Here is a 23597-nt window from a genome sequence, read left to right as displayed (position 1 = left end):
GAGACAAACCCCTCCTCCTCTCCGATTTTTACGATCCTTTCTAAACAGACTGTAACCCTGTAAGTTAACTGCCCAGTCATAGCTTTCATCTAACCATGTCTCGGTTATTCCCACTATGTCAAAGTTACCTGTAGATATTTCTGCTTCTAGTTCTTCCATCTTGTTTGTCAGGCTTCTGGCGTTTGCGAGCATGCAGTTTAGAGGATTTTGTTTTGTTCCAATCTCCTCGCTGTGGATTGTTTTAGAAATGTTCTTACCTCCCATCTGAGTATGTTTTCCTGGGTCGTCTTTGTTCAAGTCTAATGTTTTTCTTCCCGTCCCCTCTTCTTCTAGTTTAACGCCCTCCTGATGAGTGTAGCGAGTCTTCTGGCGAATGTGTGTTTCCCAGGTTTGTTGAGGTGTAGTCCGTCTCTGGCGAGGAGTCCATCATACCAGTAATGTAATGTATGTACACAGTGACTGCACCAGCAGAATATTGAGTGCAGCTCTGGAGTATAATACAGGATGTAACTCAGGATCAGTAATGTAATGTATGTACACAGTGACTGCACCAGCAGAATAGTGAGTGCAGCTCTGGGGAATAATACAGGATGTAACTCGGGATCAGTAACGTAATGTATATACACAGTGACTACACCAGCAGAATAGTGAGTGCAGCTCTGGGGTATAATACAGGATGTAACTCAGGATCAGTAATGTAATGTATGTACACAGCGACTGCACCAGCAGAATAGTGAGTACAGCACTAGGGGTATAATACAGGATGTAACTCAGCATCAGTAATGTAATGTATGTACACAGTGACTGCACCAGCAGACTAGTGAGTGCAGCTCTGGGGTATAATACAGGATGTAACTCAGGATCAGTAATGTAATGTATGTACACAGTGACTGCACCAGCAGAATATTGAGTGCAGCTCTGGAGTATAATACAGGATGTAACTCAGGATCAGTAATGTAATGTATGTACACAGTGACTGCACCAGCAGAATAGTGAGTGCAGCTCTGGAGTATAATACAGGAGGTAACTCAGGATCAGTAATATAATGTATGTACACAGTGACTGCACCAGCAGAATAGTGAGTGCAGCTCTGGGGAATAATACAGGATGTAACTCGGGATCAGTAACGTAATGTATATACACAGTGACTACACCAGCAGAATAGTGAGTGCAGCTCTGGGGTATAATACAGGATGTAACTCAGGATCAGTAATGTAATGTATGTACACAGCGACTGCACCAGCAGAATAGTGAGTACAGCACTAGGGGTATAATACAGGATGTAACTCAGCATCAGTAATGTAATGTATGTACACAGTGACTGCACCAGCAGACTAGTGAGTGCAGCTCTGGGGTATAATACAGGATGTAACTCAGGATCAGTAATGTAATGTATGTACACAGTGACTGCACCAGCAGAATATTGAGTGCAGCTCTGGAGTATAATACAGGATGTAACTCAGGATCAGTAATGTAATGTATGTACACAGTGACTGCACCAGCAGAATAGTGAGTGCAGCTCTGGGGAATAATACAGGATGTAACTCGGGATCAGTAACGTAATGTATATACACAGTGACTACACCAGCAGAATAGTGAGTGCAGCTCTGGGGTATAATACAGGATGTAACTCAGGATCAGTAATGTAATGTATGTACACAGCGACTGCACCAGCAGAATAGTGAGTACAGCACTAGGGGTATAATACAGGATGTAACTCAGCATCAGTAATGTAATGTATGTACACAGTGACTGCACCAGCAGACTAGTGAGTGCAGCTCTGGGGTATAATACAGGATGTAACTCAGGATCAGTAATGTAATGTATGTACACAGTGACTGCACCAGCAGAATATTGAGTGCAGCTCTGGAGTATAATACAGGATGTAACTCAGGATCAGTAATGTAATGTATGTACACAGTGACTGCACCAGCAGAATAGTGAGTGCAGCTCTGGAGTATAATACAGGAGGTAACTCAGGATCAGTAATATAATGTATGTACACAGTGACTGCACCAGCAGAATAGTGAGTGCAGCTCTGGGGAATAATACAGGATGTAACTCGGGATCAGTAACGTAATGTATATACACAGTGACTACACCAGCAGAATAGTGAGTGCAGCTCTGGGGTATAATACAGGATGTAACTCAGGATCAGTAATGTAATGTATGTACACAGCGACTGCACCAGCAGAATAGTGAGTACAGCACTAGGGGTATAATACAGGATGTAACTCAGCATCAGTAATGTAATGTATGTACACAGTGACTGCACCAGCAGACTAGTGAGTGCAGCTCTGGGGTATAATACAGGATGTAACTCAGGATCAGTAATGTAATGTATGTACACAGTGACTGCACCAGCAGAATATTGAGTGCAGCTCTGGAGTATAATACAGGATGTAACTCAGGATCAGTAATGTAATGTATGTACACAGTGACTGCACCAGCAGAATAGTGAGTGCAGCTCTGGAGTATAATACAGGATGTATCTCAGGATCAGTAATGTATGTACACAGTAAATGCACCAGCAGAATAGTGAGTGCAGCTCTGGGGTATAATACAGGATGTAACTCAGGATCAGTAATGTAATGTATGTACACAGTGAATGCACCAGCAGAATAGTGAGTGCAGCTCTGGGGTATAATACAGGATGTAACTCAGGATCAGTAATGTAATGTATGTACACAGTGACTGCACCGGCAGAATAGTGAGTGCTGCTCTGGAGTATAATACAGGGTGTAACTCAGGATCAGTAATGTAATGTATGTACACAGTGACTGCACCAGCAGAATAGTGAGTGCAGCTCTGGGGTATAATACAGGATGTAACTCAGGATCAGTAATGTAATGTATGTACACAGTGACTGCACCAGCAGAATAGTGAGTGCAGCTCTGGAGTATAATACAGGATGTATCTCAGGATCAGTAATGTATGTACACAGTAAATGCACCAGCAGAATAGTGAGTGCAGCTCTGGGGTATAATACAGGATGTAACTCAGGATCAGTAATGTAATGTATGTACACAGTGAATGCACCAGCAGAATAGTGAGTGCAGCTCTGGGGTATAATACAGGATGTAACTCAGGATCAGTAATGTAATGTATGTACACAGTGACTGCACCGGCAGAATAGTGAGTGCTGCTCTGGAGTATAATACAGGGTGTAACTCAGGATCAGTAATGTAATGTATGTACACAGTGACTGCACCAGCAGAATAGTGAGTGCAGCTCTGGGGTATAATACAGGATGTAACTCAGGATCAGTAATGTAATGTATGTACACAGTGACTGCACCAGCAGAATAGTGAGTGCAGCTCTGCAGTATAATACAGGATGTAACTCAGGATCAGTAATGTAATGTATGTACACAGTGACTGCACCAGCAGAATAGTGAGTGCAGCTCTGGGGTATAATACAGGAGGTAACTCAGGATCAGTAATGTAATGTATATACACAGTGACTGCACCAGCAGAATAGTGAGTGCAGCTCTGGAGTATAATACAGGATGTAGCTCAGGATCAGTAATGTAATGTATGTACACAGTGACTGCACCAGCAGAATAGTGAGTGCAGCTCTGGAGTATAATACAGGATGTAACTCAGGATCAGTAATGTGATGTATGTACACAGTGATTGCACCAGCAGAATAGTGAGTGCAGCTCTGGAGTATAATATTGGAGGTAACTCAGGATCAGTAATGCAATGTATGTACACAGTGACTGCACCAGCAGAATAGTGAGTGCAGCTCTGGGATATAATACAGGATGTAACTCAGGATCAGTAATGTAATGTATGTACACAGTGACTGCACCAGCAGAATAGTGAGTGCAGCTCTGGAATATAATAGAGGAGGTAACTCAGGATCAGTAATGTAATGTATGTACACAGTGACTGCACCAGCAGAATAGTGAGTGCAGCTCTGGGGTATAATACAGGATGTAACTCAGGATCAGTAATGTAATGTATGTACACAGTGACTGCACCAGCAGAACAGTGAATGCAGCTCTGGGGTATAATACAGGGTGTAACTCAGGATCAATAATGTAATGTATGTACACAGTGACTGCACCAGCAGAATAGTGAGTTCAGCTCTGGAATATAATACAGGATGTAGCTCAGGATCAGTAATGTAATGTATGTACACAGTGACTGCACCAGCAGAATAGTGAGTGCAGCTCTGGAGTATAATACAGGAGGTAACTCAGGATCAGTAATGTAATGTATGTACATAGTGACTGCACCAGCAGAATAGTGAGTGCAGCTCTGGAGTATAATACAGGATGTAACTCAGGATCACGATACGATACGATACGATACGATACACTTTATTGATCCCGTGGGAAATTATGGTATCACAGCAGCACAACTTAAATCATAAAAATCATAAAGGAATTCCATAGTTGACATGACAGTTTGTTGACAGAAGTACATTATACATTAGAATAGGACATAGAACATAGAATATATAGGACATAGAATAGGATACATACATAGGACATAGAATAGGATCAGTAATGTAATGTATGTACACAGTGACTGCACCAGCAGAATAGTGAGTGCAGCTCTGGAGTATAATACAGGATGTAACTCAAGATCAGTAATGTAATGTATGTACACAGTGACTGCACCAGCAGAATAGTGAGTGCAGCTCTGGAGTATAATACAGGATGTAACTCAGGATCAGTAATGTAATTTATGTACACAGTGACTGCACCAGCAGAATAGTGAGTGCAGCTCTGGAGTATAATGCAGGATGTAACTCAGGATCAGTAATGTAATGTATGTACACAGTGACTGCACCAGCAGAATAGTGAGTGCAGCTCTGGAGTATAATAGAGAAGGTAACTCAGGCTCAGTGCAGGGTAAGTAATATCCGTACACGGTGACTGAACCTTTTGTATAATTACTTTCTATATGTAAGTTGTTACATTTTGTTCAGTGATGCAGATTCCTTTAAGCAATGATACAATTTGCATGGATGTCTGTGTTGTTACCCGCTGCTTCTATAAGATGATGCGGCATTGAGGACAGACTGTATGTAATATTGTTTATGACTGAGTGTTGATACATTGTATCTACGTTGTAGGGAGGAACCTAAGAAGGAACATTCTGAGTGTCAGCCGGGGACACAGTGTGACTTGCAGACACCATTTGACTGACAGGAGCATTTATTGCAACAAAGTGACAGAGATGGAAGAGAGAGCGGGTGCGAAAGTGTCAGAGATTGACAGAAAGAGAGAGAGAAGGGGGAGGTGAGAGAACCAGAGAGGAACGAGAGCGAGAAGGATTCTGGGGACACAGAGAATGAAGGGACAGAGATAAGAGCAGCAGGAGTCAGTGATGGCAGAAGAGGAGTCCAGGCTGTGTCGCCCGCAGTGACCCGCTGACCATAGATGCATGGTGACCCCAATATTCATTATGGGGTCATCCACATGTAATGATGGGTCAATACAGCTAATGTACCACAAAGGGTTAAATCCTCATGTAAAGCTCCAAACCAATGTACGGATGTTTCCTGGTGGATTTTACATTCACTTTCCCAGATTCTTAATGTTACTGTATTTTAGTGTTGCTACGACGCCCAATATCCCGGACCCCCAACCTAAATCATCATAGGGTTTTCTGGTGGTCTAAGTTCAGAGTATTAGAACTGGGCGGCAGCATTTACTGACTACATTATGTCCTGAAGAAATCCCTTATCTAACCCTCGCCCTGTATGCTTGTGTATCGGGAATGTGGTCAGGGGGCATCTGTGTAAGGGGGGCCGCCGAGTGCTATATCGGATCCATGGACACTGGTTTATATAAGGGTACGGATGCAGGAGTTGGGGTCTGACGTATTAACCCCTTCCTACAAGGGCTTTCCTATACCTGGGGCACACATTTAGTAGGTTGCTTTGGCCTTCAATAAGGCAGAATTCGTTTTGAGGTTCCCGGTCCGGTGCACAAGTCACAGGCCCTGCTGCCATCTCCTACTATCGTGTCCCCCTGTCTAAAGGAATCCTTGACTTAAAGGGGATGTCCAGTGACAACAAATTATCACCTATTTGTAAGATAAATGACAGCTTGCTGATCGTGGGGGTTCGCCCGCTGGGAAATGCACCGATCAATAGGACGAGGAACTTATTTCTCTGCTACAAAATGGAGCTGCAGGTCGGACGTCCAATTGTTGCTTCATTTATTCTCTATGGGGCTGCCGGAAAAAGCCGAGAGGAGCGCTGGCAGCCCCGGAGAGAATGGATGGAGCGGCGGGCGCACATGTGCACTGGAACTCCATGGTAATGGCCCCTCCATGCAGGCACCAGTGGTCGGACCCCCACCAATCGGTAAAGTCATCACTTGTTCTCACTAGACCACCCCTTTAACCCTTCACAATCCACGATAATAGGATGATAGGAGTCTGGAATAAAGGGCTGTTGACCCAGAATCCGCACCGATATCTGGCGCCACAGTCCCACCGCTCAATACTTGCACAACTGATTGCAGTCTCTACAGATTTGGTCTGAATCCTCTTTTTTATGGATTAACTCTTTCCTGCCTCCATCCTGATGTCCCAGGGGTCTCCATGTGAGTGGGGGGTCCTGGGGGCTGCGTTCTCTCTCTTTTCTTCATCTGTAACGATTTGCTGCCTGAAAAAAAAGAAAATATATATAAAATCAGCGACTTTGAGAAAGACCCTTTCATTCTTACCTATCGGTGACGCCGATGACTTTTTGATAATAATCATTCGCGATCTCCCATCTAATTCGAATGGTTTTGTGGCCGCAGATTGGCACCGTGGCTTTTAGTCGCTCTGTCAATGCCAGCAAGGCAGTGCCCATAGGAGATTCTCTCCGTTAACCATTTCCCTGGATCAGGCCAAGCCTAAAAAGTTTTCTGTGCAGGAATTAACCCCCTGCAGCCCTCGCTGTCCTGCTGCCAGGAGGGGGTCTGGTCAGGGTGCTGCTGGCTGTTGCACTGTCTCTCTGCTGTAGCAGCAGCAGCAGCAGCACCAGCACTACTCCCCGGCTGTGGTTGCTAGGGAAACGGCCGCATGGCAACCGGCTGAGAGCCTGGGGGACGTGTGCTGCTGCTGCAGCTGCCTTGCCTTGCTCATTCTCCAGCAGCAGCGCTTCCCTGCACTCTTCTTCTTCCTCCTCCTCCTCCTCCTCCTGCGATCTGCCAGGGATCCCAGGCTGACAGGGGCAGCCCCAGCAGTGATGGACATGATGATGTTGGTGCAGGGTGCTGCTGCTTGCTGCTCAAACCAGTGGCTGGCCGCTGTCATCCTCAGTGTGTGCTGTCTGCTGCCCTCCTGCTTGCCCGCTGGACAGAGCATGGACTACTCCTGGCCAGCAGTGGACAACCTGGTCGTCAAGCAAGGAGAGACAGCCATGCTTAGGTAGGAGCCCTGTGCCCACGCCTGGCATTGCCCCTCTGTGCTGTCTTGTCTTATGTTCTTGTTACTTCTTTGGAATTTGCTTCTTTTTTTTGCACTGTGACAACCTTGTGGAGATTGGGGGTTGTGTTCTTCTTCTGCTCAGGATCTGCTTCTTCCTACAGGCACAGTGACAACTACTTTTTTTTTTTTCCCCCTAATTCTTGCTTGTGTTGAGCTACAGTGGACACCTCAGGTTTGTTTGATTTTGGAGATGTCTGTGCATGGAGGTGGGGGAGCTGTAAGGAAGAGCTGGAGAGGCTGGAAGTTGTGTAACTAGCACTCATCTGAAGGGGTGGGGGGCAAGACTGCTGCCTGGAAGGACTGGCAGAGGTGCAGTGTGCAACTGTTAAGGGTTAATGGCTCCTTACCCCTGTGCCAATTAATGCATGTGTCTCCTAGACTGATAATTGCACCCATGACTGGGTGATGATACAGTTATAATGCTGCTTGTGTTAGGAGCAGACCAGCAACAGACTCTTCTATTAATACAAAATGTCACCAGTCTGTGTGCACTTCTTAGAGGACAGACCCCCCAGCCTCCCCTCACCATGCACTACTTATAGGACAGACCCCCCAGCCTCCCCTCACCATGCACTACTTATAGGACAGACCCCCAGCCTCCCCTCACCATGCACTACTTATAGGACAGACCCCCCAGCCTCCCCTCACCATGCACTACTTATAGGACAGACCCCCCAGCCTCCCCTCACCATGCACTACTTATTTGGATGCATTTGCATTACTTCGTTGAATAGGAATTGTCATATATGCACTTTTTGTTTTCACTCCATCCCCAAAGACTAATGTGTAACCACAACATGAGATACTGCTGGCTGCTAATGGTATTAAAGCCTCCTTACACTGAGCAGGTATTAGTCTTTAATGAGCCCACAATCTGTAATGCCATGATCATTAGCTTACTGGATTTATCATTGCTGATGAGATTATATAGTGATTATCTCAGGTGCAGGAGAAGGCAGCAGTGTGCAGGTTCCATGCACTGTCTGCTGTCTGTAGATACATTGTAGCAGAGAAGTGGATCTATGATGGATCATGATGGATCATGTGCTGTAGATATCATGCAGCTGATATAATAGACTGTGCCAATGTTTGCTCACAATGAGTAATACTGCAGGAACCATTCATGTTCAGCATAAGATACATTGTTTTGACGCCTCCTGTGACTTGTTACAATGTAACTTGTATCTTTGTATTTGTAAATATGTAAATATGTTTCTGTCTGCAGAATTCCAGCTCTGTGCGTACAATGCTGCATATTTCAATATTTGCTCATTGGGCTTTAAACATGTTGGGATTTTCACTGCAAACAACACAGCCCTCACCCTTCTCTGCGAGTCATTAGTGAATGGAGATTATCAGCTAAACCTTGTCTTAATAAATGCTCTTCACATATGGTGCTGGGATCGATTCCAGTGCTCTCCGGCTTCTGCATTTTAGCCATTGCTTCCCTGCAAACTTTCCTTCATTAAGGTTCACAATTACCAACTGATACTTTGTATCTCACCTCTACACCCCCCCCCCAAAAAAAACAAAACCTCCCTCCTCTGCATACACTTGGATCTTGCTCCTTCTCTTGCCACAAGCGATCTGTAGGTAAAGTCCTGCCTGCTGTGAGGTCTGTCCTCCTCCATGGAATCCTGGCCATGGAGCCTTCACTTATTGTGATGCGTTTTCCTATAAGATAAATATTCATCCCTTACGGCCATTCCTGTTGGGCGAAGCAGCTTTTTGGAAGCATGGATGGGAATGTTCAGGCTCTTGTAGTAGTGCACCCCATAAAGGGTTAATGGCTGGCATAGGGATCCTTCAGTGCTAAAAATCAGCCCTGTGAGCGTGAAGAGTGCAACGGGAGGAGCAAACTATGTCTGGGCGACAGATAAGGGAGGATGGAAAAGTGTCAGGGATTTATGAAACCTCCAGAATCCAGCCATACTTATTTATTATATTATTATTATTATGCTTTTCTTATATAGCACTATCATATTCCGCAGCGCTTTACAGACTTGTGTTAAATCTCAGTCCTCATTGCTCTATCTATCAATTATCTATCTATTATCTATCTATTATCTATATCTTTATCTATCTATCTATCCATTATCTATCAATTATCTATCTATTATCTATATCTTTATCTATCTATCTATCCATTATCTATCAATTATCTATTATCTATCAATTATCTATCTATTATCTATATCTATCTTTATCTATCTATCTATCTATCAATTATCTATCTATTATCTATATCTTTATCTATCTATCTATCTATCTATCTATCTATCCATTATCTATCAATTATCTATTATCTATCAATTATCTATCTATTATCTATATCTATCTTTATCTATCTATCTATCTATTATCTATCAATTATCTATTATGTATCAATTATCTATATCTATCTATTCTATCAACTATCTATTATATTTCATCTATTATCTATCTATTATCTATCTCTCATACTTTGTCTATCATTATCTATTATCTATCCATTCACCTATTATCTATCTATCTATCTATCTATCCATTCAGCTATTATCTATCTATCATCTATCTATCTATCTATCTATCTATCTATCTATCTATCTATCTATCTATCTATTCAGCTATCATCTATCTATATCTATCTATCTATCTATCATCTATCTATCTATCTATCTATCCATTATCTATCTATCTATCTATCTATCTATCTATCTATCTATCTATTATCCATCTATTATCTATCTAATATCTATCCATTCAGCTATTATCTATCTATCTATCTATCCATCTATCTATATATTATCTATCTATCTATCTATCTATCTATGTCCTTTCTGCATAATCATATTTTGCTGTATTTTTTTCATTGTTTTTTGGCGTATTGCTCTACCGTTCCCTTCTCATCACCATGCGGCTTCCTTGCCCTGACAAGTCTCAGCTTCCCGATTTGATGCTTCCAGGCTGGATTCTTCTCCTATGACTTGCACAATGAACTTCTGTCGCCAATACATCAGATTGAGGTGTGAGGCCTGAAAATGAATTTACATTGACATTTGATTGTGAATATTTGCACTTGTGATACTTTATCTACAGAGATTCGCTCTCCAGATGCAGAAAGCTGTTGTCGCTCTATATTTTCCTCCCTACCTTGTTGAGTGCACCAAGACATTTGCATTCACAGTAGCCACAAACCAATGATGTTTCACACTCCATGAGATGCCAGCCTGAAATTAGTGCCAGCCTGACAGCGAGGCGCCAGAGACCACACAGGGCTGGGGCGGTCCTGCCAGCCGCTCTGGGGTCTGTGGGAAGCAGTGGTGGTGGCAGTGGTCTCTCCTCCCACCGTCACACCGTGTGACCCCGAGCAGGTAGTTTCTCTACGTCAGGCAGGTTGAGTTAATGCATGATTCATGGACCCTATATTTTTGCTTCTTTCCTGGCAAGGGGATGTTAGTAAGAACCAACTGGAAAAAAAGGAAAGACCACAAAGTTATGAAACCGATATCTTCCAGGTAGAGAAATGCATTTTCTAGGTATTAAATTCAGGATTGGAAAAACATGGCTGCTGTCTCCCAAAAATAGCGCCGTTCATGGCCACAGGCTGTGTATGGTATTGCATTACTCCCCCATAAATTTCAGTGAAGCTGAGTTGTAATACCACATACAACCATGGGCAGATGTGGCGCTATTTCTGGACAAAAAAAAAACAGCAATTTGTTTCAAGCCCCTTTAAAATGGAATTTTAAAGACAATGAAAAGTCCAATCATGTGACGTAGAGTCGGATTGGGTCCGTTCTATACTGGCGATCAGACATTGACTCTATTGTAATCGTGCGCTCATCTTGCGCTCATCTAGCGCTTCCAGTTTTCCCATTAAGGGATCACGTGACCTTATTTCCGGTAAGTGCATATAGTCCTCATAGACGGGGGTCCCTGCTTTTGGAGGACATAGGTTACATCAGCCTGTGAACAGCTGATTGCCGGCTGCCATCATTCTCAAATTCTCAAGTGACTTATTGAGGAAATCAATTTTTGGTGTTAAATCTATTTCAAAAATGGCATTTTTTTGCATGTATGTATTACGTAATAAAAACCTTGCAATTTTCATGCTGACCACTGGGGCGTTTTTAGTCTTATACTTCGTTTGTTTTAGGAAACAACACGTGCATTTGCCACAGTGAAAATACTATGACCATATCACTTGTATTGAAGCATCTAATGAGCATGTGAAAAGGTCATCATGAAGGGAGGTGAGCTGTGACATCACCTATTGTGAATGGTGGATCCTATGTTATCTACTGTATATAGAGGTGTTATCAGTCATTGTACAGGAGGAGGAGGTGAGCTGTGACATCACCTATTGTGAATGGTGGATCCTGTGTTATCTACTGTATATAGAGGTGTTATCAGTCATTGTACAGGAGGAGGAGGTGAGCTGTGACATCACCTATTGTGAATGGTGGATCCTGTGTTATCTACTGTATATAGAGGTGTTATCAGTCATTGTACAGGAGGAGGAGGTGAGCTGTGATATCACCTATTGTGAATGGTGGATCCTGTGTTATCTACTGTATATAGAGGTGTTATCAGTCATTGTACAGGAGGAGGAGGTGAGCTGTGACATCACCTATTGTGAATGGTGGATCCTGTGTTATCTACTGTATATAGAGGTGTTATCAGTCATTGTACAGGAGGAGGAGGTGAGCTGTGACATCACCTATTGTGAATGGTGGATCCTGTGTTATCTACTGTATATAGAGGTGTTATCAGTCATTGTACAGGAGGAGGAGGTGAGCTGTGATATCACCTATTGTGAATGGTGGATCCTGTGTTATCTACTGTATATAGAGGTGCTATCAGTCATTGTACAGGAGGAAGAGGTGAGCTGTGACATCACCTATTGTGAATGGTGGATCCTGTGTTATCTACTGTATATAGAGGTGTTATCAGTCATTGTACAGGAGGAGGAGGAGGTGAGCTGTGACATCACCTATTGTGAATGGTGGATCCTGTGTTATCTACTGTATATAGAGGTGTTATCAGTCATTGTACAGGAGGAGGAGGTGAGCTGTGATATCACCTATTGTGAATGGTGGATCCTGTGTTATCTACTGTATATAGAGGTGTTATCAGTCATTGTACAGGAGGAGGAGGAGGTGAGCTGTGACATCACCTATTGTGAATGGTGGATCCTGTGTTATCTACTGTATATAGAGGTGTTATCAGTCATTGTACAGGAGGAGGAGGAGGTGAGCTGTGACATCCCCTATCATGAATGGTGGATCCTGTGTTATCTACTGTATATAGAGGTGTTATCAGTCATTGTACAGGAGGAGGAGGAGGTGAGCTGTGACATCCCCTATCATGAATGGTGGATCCTGTGTTATCTACTGTATATAGAGGTAACATAGTAACATAGTAACATCAACCTTATACAGAGATGTTACCTTTTATTGTAATTCTGCTTCTGATGATAAGGAAGTATCAGTCTAAAAAGGCCCCAGTGGCCGGCATGGAAATTGCAAGATAACAATTTTTATTTTGTTTTATTTTTTTAAATAAAGATCACAACATGAAAAAAGCATTGCTATTAAAAAACAAGAGTAACACTGAAGCCTGAGATAAACAATAGGTTATTTTCTTCATAACTTTCTTGCTGAATATTTCTTCCGCTGGACTTTTACAAGTGTTATTTCCAGACATTTATAGCACATTACTTACCCGCATTCCTCCATCATCGGCTGCACTAAGGCTACAAATGATTGGGGTGGTGGCTTTCTCCATTCATTTGTATAGAAGCAGCAGGATAATGGCGCCCGATCACAGACTTCCCACGTGTATGGATGACCTATCGGAACACTTGTCTGCAATTCCCTTTAATGATGCCAGTGATTGGCACTGCTGTCTATAAAGACCTATTTTAATCAATGGATGAGCTGAATTATTTCACATTATCGTCATCTTTAGACCTGTTTGTGCTCCCTGTGGCCTGGATCTGTGGAAATCAGCAGTTTTTGGATTATGTTTTTTTTCCCCCCAGATGTGGATTGAATTGTAAATTGAGGCCTCACACAAATATCTACTTGTACGGAGATTTATTGCAGCTGCTCTAGGACGTAGATCTATGATTTCACAATGCGGTTTGCTGAGATTTCTATAATATATATCAGACTGAAGTGCCGTGGTGGAGCAGATTAATAAGGAAGGGGAGGAGAAGTCTGACTGATACCAAGAAATGGACGTATGCAAGAAATGGATGTGTGCAAGAAATAGACATGCAAAAAATAAACGTATGCAAGAAATGGACGTATACAAGAAATGGGAGTATGCAAGAAATGGGAGTATGCAAGAAATGGATGTATGCAAGAAATGGGAGTATGCAAGAAATGGATGTATGCAAGAAATGGATGTGTGCAAGAAATGGACGTATGCAAGAAATGGATGTATGCAAGAAATAGACATATGCAAAAAATAAACGTATGCAAGAAATGGACGTATACAAGAAATGGGAGTATGCAAGAAATGGGAGTATGCAAGAAATGGATGTATGCAAGAAATAGACATATGCAAAAAATAAACGTATGCAAGAAATGGACGTATACAAGAAATGGATGTGTGCAAGAAATGGACGTATGCATGAAATGGACGTATGCAAGAAGTGGATGTGTGCAAGAAATGGACGTATGCAAGAAATGGATGTGTGCAAGAAATGGACGTATGCATGAAATGGACGTATGCAAGAAGTGGATGTGTGCAAGAAATGGACGTATGCAAGAAGTGGATGTGTGCAAGAAATGGGAGTATGCAAGAAATGGACGTATGCAAGAAGTGGATGTATGCAAGAAATGGGAGTATGCAAGAAATGGACGTATGCAAGAAGTGGACGTATGCAAGAAATGGACGTGTGCAAGAAATGGACGTATGCAAGAAATGGACGTATGCAAGAAATGGACGTATGCAAGAAATGGGAGTATGCAAGAAATGGACGTATGCAAGAAATGGGCGTATGCAAGAAATGGACGTGTGCAAGAAATGGACGTGTGCAAAAATGGACGTATGCAAGAAATGGGAGTATGCAAGAAATGGATGTATGCAAGAAATGGGAGTATGCAAGAAATGGACGTATGCAAGAAATGGACGTATGCAAGAAATGGGAGTATGCAAGAAATGGATGTATACAAGAAATGGGAGTATGCAAGAAATGGGAGTATGCAAGAAATGGACGTATGCAAGAAATGGACGTATGCAAGAAATGGATGTGTGCAAGAAATGGACTTATGCAAGAAATGGATGTCTGCAAGAAATATACGTGAGCAAGAAATGGACGTATGCAAGAAATGGACGTATGCAAGAAATGGACGTATGGAAGAAATGGATGTGTGCAAGAAATGGACGTATGCAAGAAATGGATGTATGCAAGAAATGGACGTGTGCAAGAAATGGACGTATGCAAGAAATGGACATATGCAAGAAATGGACGTATGCAAGAAATGGGAGTATGCAAGAAATGGATGTATGCAAGAAATGGGAGTATGCAAATGGATGTATGCAAGAAATGGATGTATGCAAGAAATGGGAGTATGCAAGAAATGGACGTATGCAAGAAATGGAAGTATGCAACAAATGGATGTGTGCAAGAAATTGGACGTATGCAAGAAATAGACGTATGCAAGAAATGGATGTATGCAAGAAATGGGAATATGCAATAAATGGGAGTATGCAAGAAATGGATGTGTGCAAGGAATGGATGTATACAGGGAATGGACGTATGCAAGAAATGGGACTATGCAAGAAATGGATGTGTGCAAGAAATGGATGTATGCAAGAAATGGATGTATGCAAGAAATGGGAATATGCAATAAATGGGAGTATGCAATAAATGGATGTGTGCAAGGAATGGATGTGTGCAAGAAATGGATGTATACAGGGAATGGATGTGTGCAAGAAATGGACGTATGCAAGAAATGGGAGTATGCAAGAAATGGATGTGTGCAAGAAATGGACGTATGCAAGAAATGGGAGTATGAAAGAAATGTATGTGTGCAAGAAATGGATGTGTGCAAGAAATGGACGTATGCAAGAATGGACGTATGCAAGCAATGGGAGTATGCAAGAAATGGATGTGTGCAAGAAATGGACGTATGCAAGAAATATACATATGCAAGAAATGGACATATGCAAAACATGGACGTATGCAAGAAATGGACGTATGCAAGAAATGGGAGTATGCAAGAAATGGATGTATGCAAGAAATGGGAGTATGCAAGAAATGGACGTATGCAAGAAATTTGAGTATGCAAGAAATGGATGTGTGCAAGAAATGGGAGTATGCAAGAAATGGACATATACAAGAAATGGGAGTATACAAGAAATGGATGTATGCAAGAAATGGGAATATGCAATAAATGGGAGTATGCAAGAAATGGATGTGTGCAAGGAATGGATGTATACAGGGAATGGACGTATGCAAGAAATGGGAGTATGCAAGAAATGAATGTGTGCAAGAAATGGACGTATGCAAGAAATGGGAATATGCAATAAATGGATGTGTGCAAGAAATGCATGTATACAGGGAATGGATGTGTGCAAGAAATGGACGTATGCAAGAAATGGGAGTATGCAAGAAATGGATGTGTGCAAGAAATGGATGTGTGCAAGAAATGGACGTATGCAAGAAATGGGAGTATGCAAGAAATGGGAGTATGCAAGAAATGGACATATGCAAGAAATGGACGTATGCAAGCAATGGGAGTATGCAAGAAATGGATGTGTGCAAGAAATGGATGTGTGCAAGAAATGGACGTATGCAGGAAATGGACGTATGCAAGAAATGGGAGTATGCAAGAGATGGATGTGTGCAAGAAATGGATGTGTGCAAGAAATAGACGTATGCAAGAAATGGACATATACAAGAAATGGACTCATGCAAGAAATGGACGTATACAAGAAATGGACGTATGCAAGAAATGGACGTATGCATGAAATGGACGTGTGCAAGAAATGGGAGTATGCAAGAAATGGATGTGTGCAAGAAATGGACGTATGCAAGAAATGGACGTGTGCAAGAAATGGATGTGTGCAAGAAATTGACGTATGCAAGAAATGGACGTGTGCAAGAAATGGACGTGTGCAAGAAATGGACGTATGCAAAAAATGGGGGTATGTAGGAAATGGACGTATGCAAGAAATGGACGTATGCAAGAAATGGATGTATGCAAGAAATGTGAGTATGTAGGAAATGGACGTATGCAAGAAATGGGAGTATGCAAGAAATGGGAATATGCAAGAAATGGGAATATGCAAGAAATGGGAGTATGCAAGAGATGGATGTGTGCAAGAAATGGATGTGTGCAAGAAATGGACGTATGCAAGAAATGGACGTGTACAAGAAATGGACGTATGCAAGAAATGGATGTATGCAAGAAATGGGAGTATGCAAGAAATGGATGTGTGCAAGAAATATGAGTATGCAAGAAATGGATGTGTGCAAGAAATGGACGTATGCAAGAAATGGGCATATGTAGGAAATGGACGTATGCAAGAAATGGACGTATGCAAGAAATGGGCATATGTAGGAAATGGACGTATGCAAGAAATGGATGTATGCAAGAAATGGACGTATACAAGAAATGGACTTATGCATGTCTTTTGGATATGGGATGGACCCCACTCCTTCTTAAAACCACCATAACTACTGTAAACCTAGGTAGTAAAATAAATACACAAAACACATTATTTTGGTTGTCAAAATGGCCACAGCTTTTATTCAAATCACAGGATTAAATAATCACAGTAGGAGTCAGGTGGAGTGCTAGTACATTGGGATTCACAAGTACTGCGATATCCCCAGCTGTCTGACATACAGCACCAGGACAGACAGCCATAAAGGGGCGGCACGCACTGGCTTGTCATTCAAGCAGAGCCAGTAAACTTTCAGGGCACCAATGACCCTATTATCCTCACTCCTGTGCTTAACCACTGTGCCCGCCCCTGATTGATGTTACCATTACAACGTCCTTGAGGCTGGCCACCAAAGCTGAGCCTGCTCACCACCATGAGGTTTTACATCCTCTATTAGTTAAAATGAGTCCACCTTAACTTGTCTGCAACTTCCACCTGACTCCTAAACCGCAAAGCCGTGACAGGTTATAAATTCCAAGTCTCATTTGACACTTTTTTTTTTTAATATTTAAATCACTTTTGTAAATTTAAAAACTAGAAGTAGCTGCAAAAGCATTAATGGGACTAAACTTGGCAAACCTCCAACTCACAAAGAGTCATCCTACAGGCTCAGGAGAGGAAAAAACCCCTGTGGAGGAAACCTCCAGGGAACCATGGCTGAAGGATTGCCCTTCCCTTGGGCTTAGAAGGTTACCGCAAATAATAACTTTTTGTAGCCAATATACAATTGAACCTGGTACAAGATATACAATGACAAATTCAAAAATACAATAAAGCATTTATCATTATACAAGCAATAATTAAAAAGGACAGAGATTATAAACAGGGCGGGTAATGTTTCCTCCTGTCCATCCTGTAAGAGAAAGAGGGAGAGCCAGAGTTGCCTCCCCTATATAAGCCCACCCTCCTCACAGTAATACACCAGGCACAAACATCTAAACTCCTTCCTCTTAAAGCAACAACACTCTTGTTTAAAATCTACACTGCAATACAAACAAAAGCTGCAGGAGTTCACGGTCCACCCATCCCCAAGTCATGTCCACCTCCGTCTAGTCTCCGGAGGTTTCTAGAAATGGATATATTCAAGAAATGGGAGTATGCAAGAAATGGACGTATGCAAGAGATGGATGTGTGCAAGAAATAGATGTGTGCAAGAAATGGGCGTATGCATGAAATGGACGTATGCAAGAAATAAGTGTATGCAAGTAACTCCTCCTAGACAGTCTTTGTCTGCAGAATAGATGTGCAAAGCTTAGTGTGTATTACAGGGGAGTGCTGAATAAAGACACCATTCTGCCACAATGCAAATACAAGTGCTTCTCACAAAATTAGAATATCATCAAAAAGTTCATTTATTTCTGTTCTTCAATATAAAAAGTGAAACTCATATTATATAGAGTCATTACACACGGTGATATATTTCAGGTTTTTATTTCTGTTAATGTTGATGATTATGGCTTACAGCCAATGAAAACCCAAAAAGTCATTATCTCAGTAAATTAGAATACTTTATAACACCAGCTTGAAAAATGATTTTAAAATCTGAAATGTTGGCCTACTGATATTTCTGATCAGTAAATGCCCTCAATACTTAGTCGGGCTCCTTTTGCATCAGTTACTGCATCAATGGCGTGGCATGGAGGCAATCAGCCTGTGGCACTGCTGAGGGGTTATGGAAGCCCAGGTTACTTTGATAGCAGCCTTCAGCTCGTCTACATTGTTAGGTCTGGTGTCTCATTTTCCTCTTGACAATACTCCATAGATTCTCTATGGGGTTAAGGTCAGGCGAGTTTGCTGCCAATCAAGCCCAGTGATACTGTTGTTTTTACACCAGGTATTGGTACTTTTGTCAGTGTGGACAGGGGCCAAGTCCTGCTGGAGAATTACATTTCCATCTCCATAAAGCTTGTCGGCAGAGGGAAGCATGAAGTGCTCTAAAATCTCCTGGTAGACGGCTGCGCTGACTCTGGTCTTGATAAGACACAGTGGACCTACACCAGCAGATGACATGGCTCCCAAAACCATCACTGATTGTGGAGACTTCACACTAGACCTCCAGCAGCTCGGATTGTGGCCTCTCCACTCTTCCTCCAGACTCTGGGACCTGGATTTCCAAATGAAATGTAAAATTTACTTTCATCTGACAACACCACCTTGGACCACTGACCACAGTCCGGTTCTTTTCCTCCTTGGCCCGGGTAAGACGCTTCTGGCGTTGTCTATTGGTCATGAGCGGCCGGACACAAGGAATGTGACACTTGTAGCCCATGTCCTGGACACGTCTGTGTGTGGTGAAGCAATGACTCCAGCAGCAGTCCGCTCCTTGTGAATCTCCCCCAAATTTCTGAATGATCTTTTCTGAACAATCCTTTCCAGGCTGCGGTTATTCCGGTTGCTTGTGCTCTTTTTTTCTATCACACTTTCTCCTTCCACTCCACTTTCCATTAATATTCTTGGATACAGCACTGTGTGAACAGTCGGCTTCTTTAGCAATGACCTTTTGTGGCTTCCCCTCCTTGTGGAGTGTGTCAGTGGCGCCTTCTGGACATCTGTCAGGTCAGCAGTCTTCCCCATGATTGTGGAGCTACTGAAACAGACTAAGGAACCTTTATAAACGCTTAGGAAGCCTTTACAGGTGTTTATTGTTAATTATTCTAATTTACTGAGATAATGACTTTTGAGTTTTCGTTGGCTGTAAGCCGTAATCATCAACATTAACAGAAATAAACACGTGAAATAGATCACTCTGTGTAATGACTCTATAGAATACAGGAGATTCACTATTTGTATTGAAGAACTGAAATAAAGTCACTTTTTGATGATATTCTAATTTAGTGAGAAGCCCCTGTATTTTGTCATGATTTTCTAATTGCAACGTTGTAATTTCATTCTCCAGCATAAGACCCCATGCGCATTGCTATATTAGTGTTCTGTACAACCTCAAAAGTAATAGAGCTCCCATAGACGTCTATGGGGCCGCACTGCAGCAATTCCATATAGAAGATGTTGTTTATTTTCTGCATTCATCGGGAGAACCAGTGTGTCCTGTCACACCCCATATGCCATATGTAAAGAACCATTGCTTTCCGGAGCAAACGCCCTGTGTCATGGAGGCTTCATTCAGCAGTTTGATATGTCGCCAGCCTTGACCCACACAGGAGTAAGGGGGCAAAATATATTGAGATGTTCACACTTCTTAATAAAATCGATGCACCAGACAATGAAATCTACCAGCTACTGTATCAGCAGGTGTTGATTTTTGATACAACGTGCGCCAGTTTTCTGCCATTTATAGCATTAAATTTGGTGTGTTGCCCACCCACTGTTTTGAAGAGCGCCAAGACCGGCGCAAAAAGTCACAAAAGCTTTTGCTTAAATTCCTATTCTAACTTTTGTGAAGACGAGTGATAAATATCCCACAGAATATCCAGACTTGGACGCCATCTGCTGATTTTCAGGCGCTGTATAACGATATTAGATGGAATACCGTAGTATGCTGCACTCTGTAAGAAAACATCCAAAACCATATAGTATGAGTGATTGTAACTGATCCACTATATCCATTACATCCCCGCAATGATGACTGTGTGAATAGACACTAGTTCGCTTTGTAGCAACACAATGTAGCTGTCACGGGTGTGTCAGAGGCTGCAGACAGTCACACTGCATCTGGCTGCAGACGATCTCTGTGTTTGGCTTGGCAGACTCCTTCCTAGTCCTTCTGACTCTTGGACCCAGTGGCAACCTCCCTGCGGCTCTGATTGACACACCTGGACCGGGTGTTTATAGACTTCCTCTCTGTGCCTGGGAATCGTCGGTGATATTCACATTTCCCCCTGTTGAGGCTTGGAGCTATAGCAGTCGCCTTTCTTCCTCTTTGGAGTTGCTGGAGGACATCTGTGTTACCTCTCTGAGTCTACTCAAGATAAGTGTTCCCCTTGTTTGTCTATCCCAGCTGTCTTTAGTTGTAGTGGGGATTGACTAGTGCTAACCTCTTCCTTCCCTAAGCCGGGCTCGCCATGGTCTGGCGGTGGCGGGGATTAGGTATCCTGCTCGGCGATAGGTGCAGAACCTATATAGGGACGTTTAGGGCAGACAGGGTGACTTTAGATCTGCCCACTCGCCCCTTCCCTAGTTTTGGTCTCCCTTCCCCTCATCCCTTCGTATTGCACTTAGTCTTCCCACACTGTGCGTGACAGTAGAATCCAGAGGTTCTTCCATGTCAGCCAGTAAGGCTATACTAGAGTATTGGGGTCCTGGAGGTTCGATATCCTTTTACCTGAAGGATCATGTAACTGAGTTTATTCTGCAAGTGTCCGTATACGCTGTAACACAAGTCTATAGGGACTTGTAGACTGAGAGTCGGGGGGTAGCACTGCTCCTTGACTTACTGACGGTAATTAGTGACCTGTCATGGTGGAGCGATATGTCTGTAACCACAATCAGGAGCCATTGCCATCGGGGGAAGAGATGTAGACAACGCAAAAGTGAATAACAGCCCCAGCGATTCTAAGAGAATAAAAAGCAATGATGATATGATTTTTCCTACTTATGTTTGGTGGGGTTCCATAATGCATGAATATTTAAGAAATCTGATGCACATGGTGCATAGAAATGAAAATGTGGATGGAAATCATCCTTTCCAATACAAAAGGTTAAACGTGCAGCTCCTCTGCTCCTTCTTGGCAATGATCTTGGCGGTGGTACGGCGGCAGACAGATCCAACTCGGGCATGCTGCAATCTTTTAACTTGGATCGAGCCAGTCCAAGGAAAAAATCGGATGTGTGCATGGTCCCATAGAATAACATTGGTCTAAGTGTGACCCAATGTTTTGTCGGATTGCACTCGGACCAAAAATAGGGTCATGTGCCCGAGCCCTTGGAGACACATGGCTGCTTTCTTCCAGAAATGATGTCATGACATGGTCCTAGAAGTTTCCTGCTTTTGGATGACCCCTTTACGCTGTCTGCAAACATGATAGATAATGATAAAAGAAATGCTGATTTTCTTGTCATCCGCCAATGATCTAATGCATCAGTTGGTGGAAAAGGTAAAGAAGGAGTGGACATGCTGAATTTCAGTATGGCTGGTCCATTGTTCCCGTAAAAGGTAAATCTCCTCTCAACTGGGTTGAGCGTGCAGGTTTTTCATGGAAAGGAGTCAAATAATTGGCAGTCAATTAAAAAAAAACAGGTTTTATATGTAAAATCAACATTCAGTTCCAAGATGCAAGAAATTCTTCAAAAATTGACTTCTTAGGCCACATTGATGTCCGTCTGTCTCCAGTTCTGGTAACGACCACATAACCGTACTGGTTCTCCGGATTATCCCATCTTCTGTTTGGGACTGAAGGTGGTCAGATTCACGGGTTCTTCCTCCACCTTGGAATGGGCCGTTGTCTTTATCTTCTCCCTTCAACTCTTCCAAGCACAATGGTCGTCTCTACATGGGGTTGGGTCTTCTCGTTGGGTCTTCTCAGACTTTATTGACTTGTTTGCCTTGATGGTATCCTCAATACAGGAAACATCCAAGATGTCGAAACTTTCCTACCTCAACGTCTTTATTCTCCAACTTTTCCACAGATCTACAGACAATTATCAGTAATTCTAAATGTCACATTGGGAATGGGATGTATATGAAATGTTCCTTTCGATTCCACTGTTTTTTTTTAACCCTCTCTTTAAGCAATTCCACCCCACTGAGAAGAGCGTTCAGGTGATTGGACAATATTTGTATTTGTAGATATTAGTTGGGATCAGCAATATTAAGACTAATACCACAGGGATGCCTGTCATTTCACAGCAAATTTACTGCTTGACTCTTGAAGTTACCGTATGTCTCGAGAGGATTTAATAAGCTGTCATCTTGTTACAGGAGTTATGAGATAAAAATGCTGACCACTCTCCCCACATCTGCATTGGCAGCCATGTGTAGAGGAAGACATATAATTGTGTGGCCTCACATTCACCTATGTAAGCAGCACAAATAATAAATGCTACATACGGTACAGTGTTCCCAAGGCGATAAGGAAATCTACAATAATAGGAAACTCATGGACTTTTACATTGAATGAAAGCAAGAATGCCAAGTTCAGATCATATATGATGAAAACTGTTTGAAATTCATTTTGATATAAAGCATACTGCCCCTATGTACATGAATATAACTACTATAATACTGCCCCTATGTACATGAATATAACTACTATAATACTGCCCCTATGTACATGAATATAACTACTATAATACTGTCCCTATGTACATGAATATAACTACTATAATACTGCCCCTATGTACATGAATATAACTACTATAATACTGTCCCTATGTACAAGAATATAACTACTATAATACTGCTCCTATGTACAAGAATATAACTACTATAATACTGCTCCTATGTACAAGAATATAACTACTATAATACTGCCCCTATGTACAAGAATATAACTACTATAATACTGCTCCTATGTACAAGAATATAGCTACTAT

The 23597-nt window shown here is 42.3% G+C and overlaps 1 protein-coding gene and 1 long non-coding RNA gene across 3 annotated transcripts in view; one reads left to right on the top strand and one right to left on the bottom strand.

Moving 5' to 3' along the window:
* LOC138648470 (uncharacterized) overlaps nucleotides 1-416 on the bottom strand; it is a 124208-nt gene extending 123792 nt beyond the window's left edge. The window contains exon 1 of the long non-coding RNA XR_011315109.1: nucleotides 258-416. This is a non-coding gene — a long non-coding RNA (uncharacterized lncRNA). The remainder of the gene's footprint in view (nucleotides 1-257) is intronic.
* A 6624-nt stretch (nucleotides 417-7040) lies between these two features.
* The window catches only part of NEGR1 (neuronal growth regulator 1), a 626547-nt gene continuing 609990 nt past the window's right edge, over nucleotides 7041-23597 (top strand). The window contains exon 1 of one of the 2 annotated variants that reach the window (XM_069738272.1): nucleotides 7041-7382. In XM_069738272.1, the coding sequence (XP_069594373.1) occupies nucleotides 7201-7382 (182 nt within the window). In that variant the 5' untranslated portion in view covers nucleotides 7041-7200. The remainder of the gene's footprint in view (nucleotides 7383-23597) is intronic. The other variant, XM_069738273.1, reaches the window with a different exon arrangement.

Source organism: Ranitomeya imitator, chromosome 8, assembly GCF_032444005.1.
Source record: "Ranitomeya imitator isolate aRanImi1 chromosome 8, aRanImi1.pri, whole genome shotgun sequence".
Lineage (NCBI taxonomy): Eukaryota > Metazoa > Chordata > Amphibia > Anura > Dendrobatidae > Ranitomeya > Ranitomeya imitator.
The sequence above is the reverse complement of the archived record's forward strand: the minus strand, read 5'-3'. Positions and strand labels throughout refer to the sequence as shown.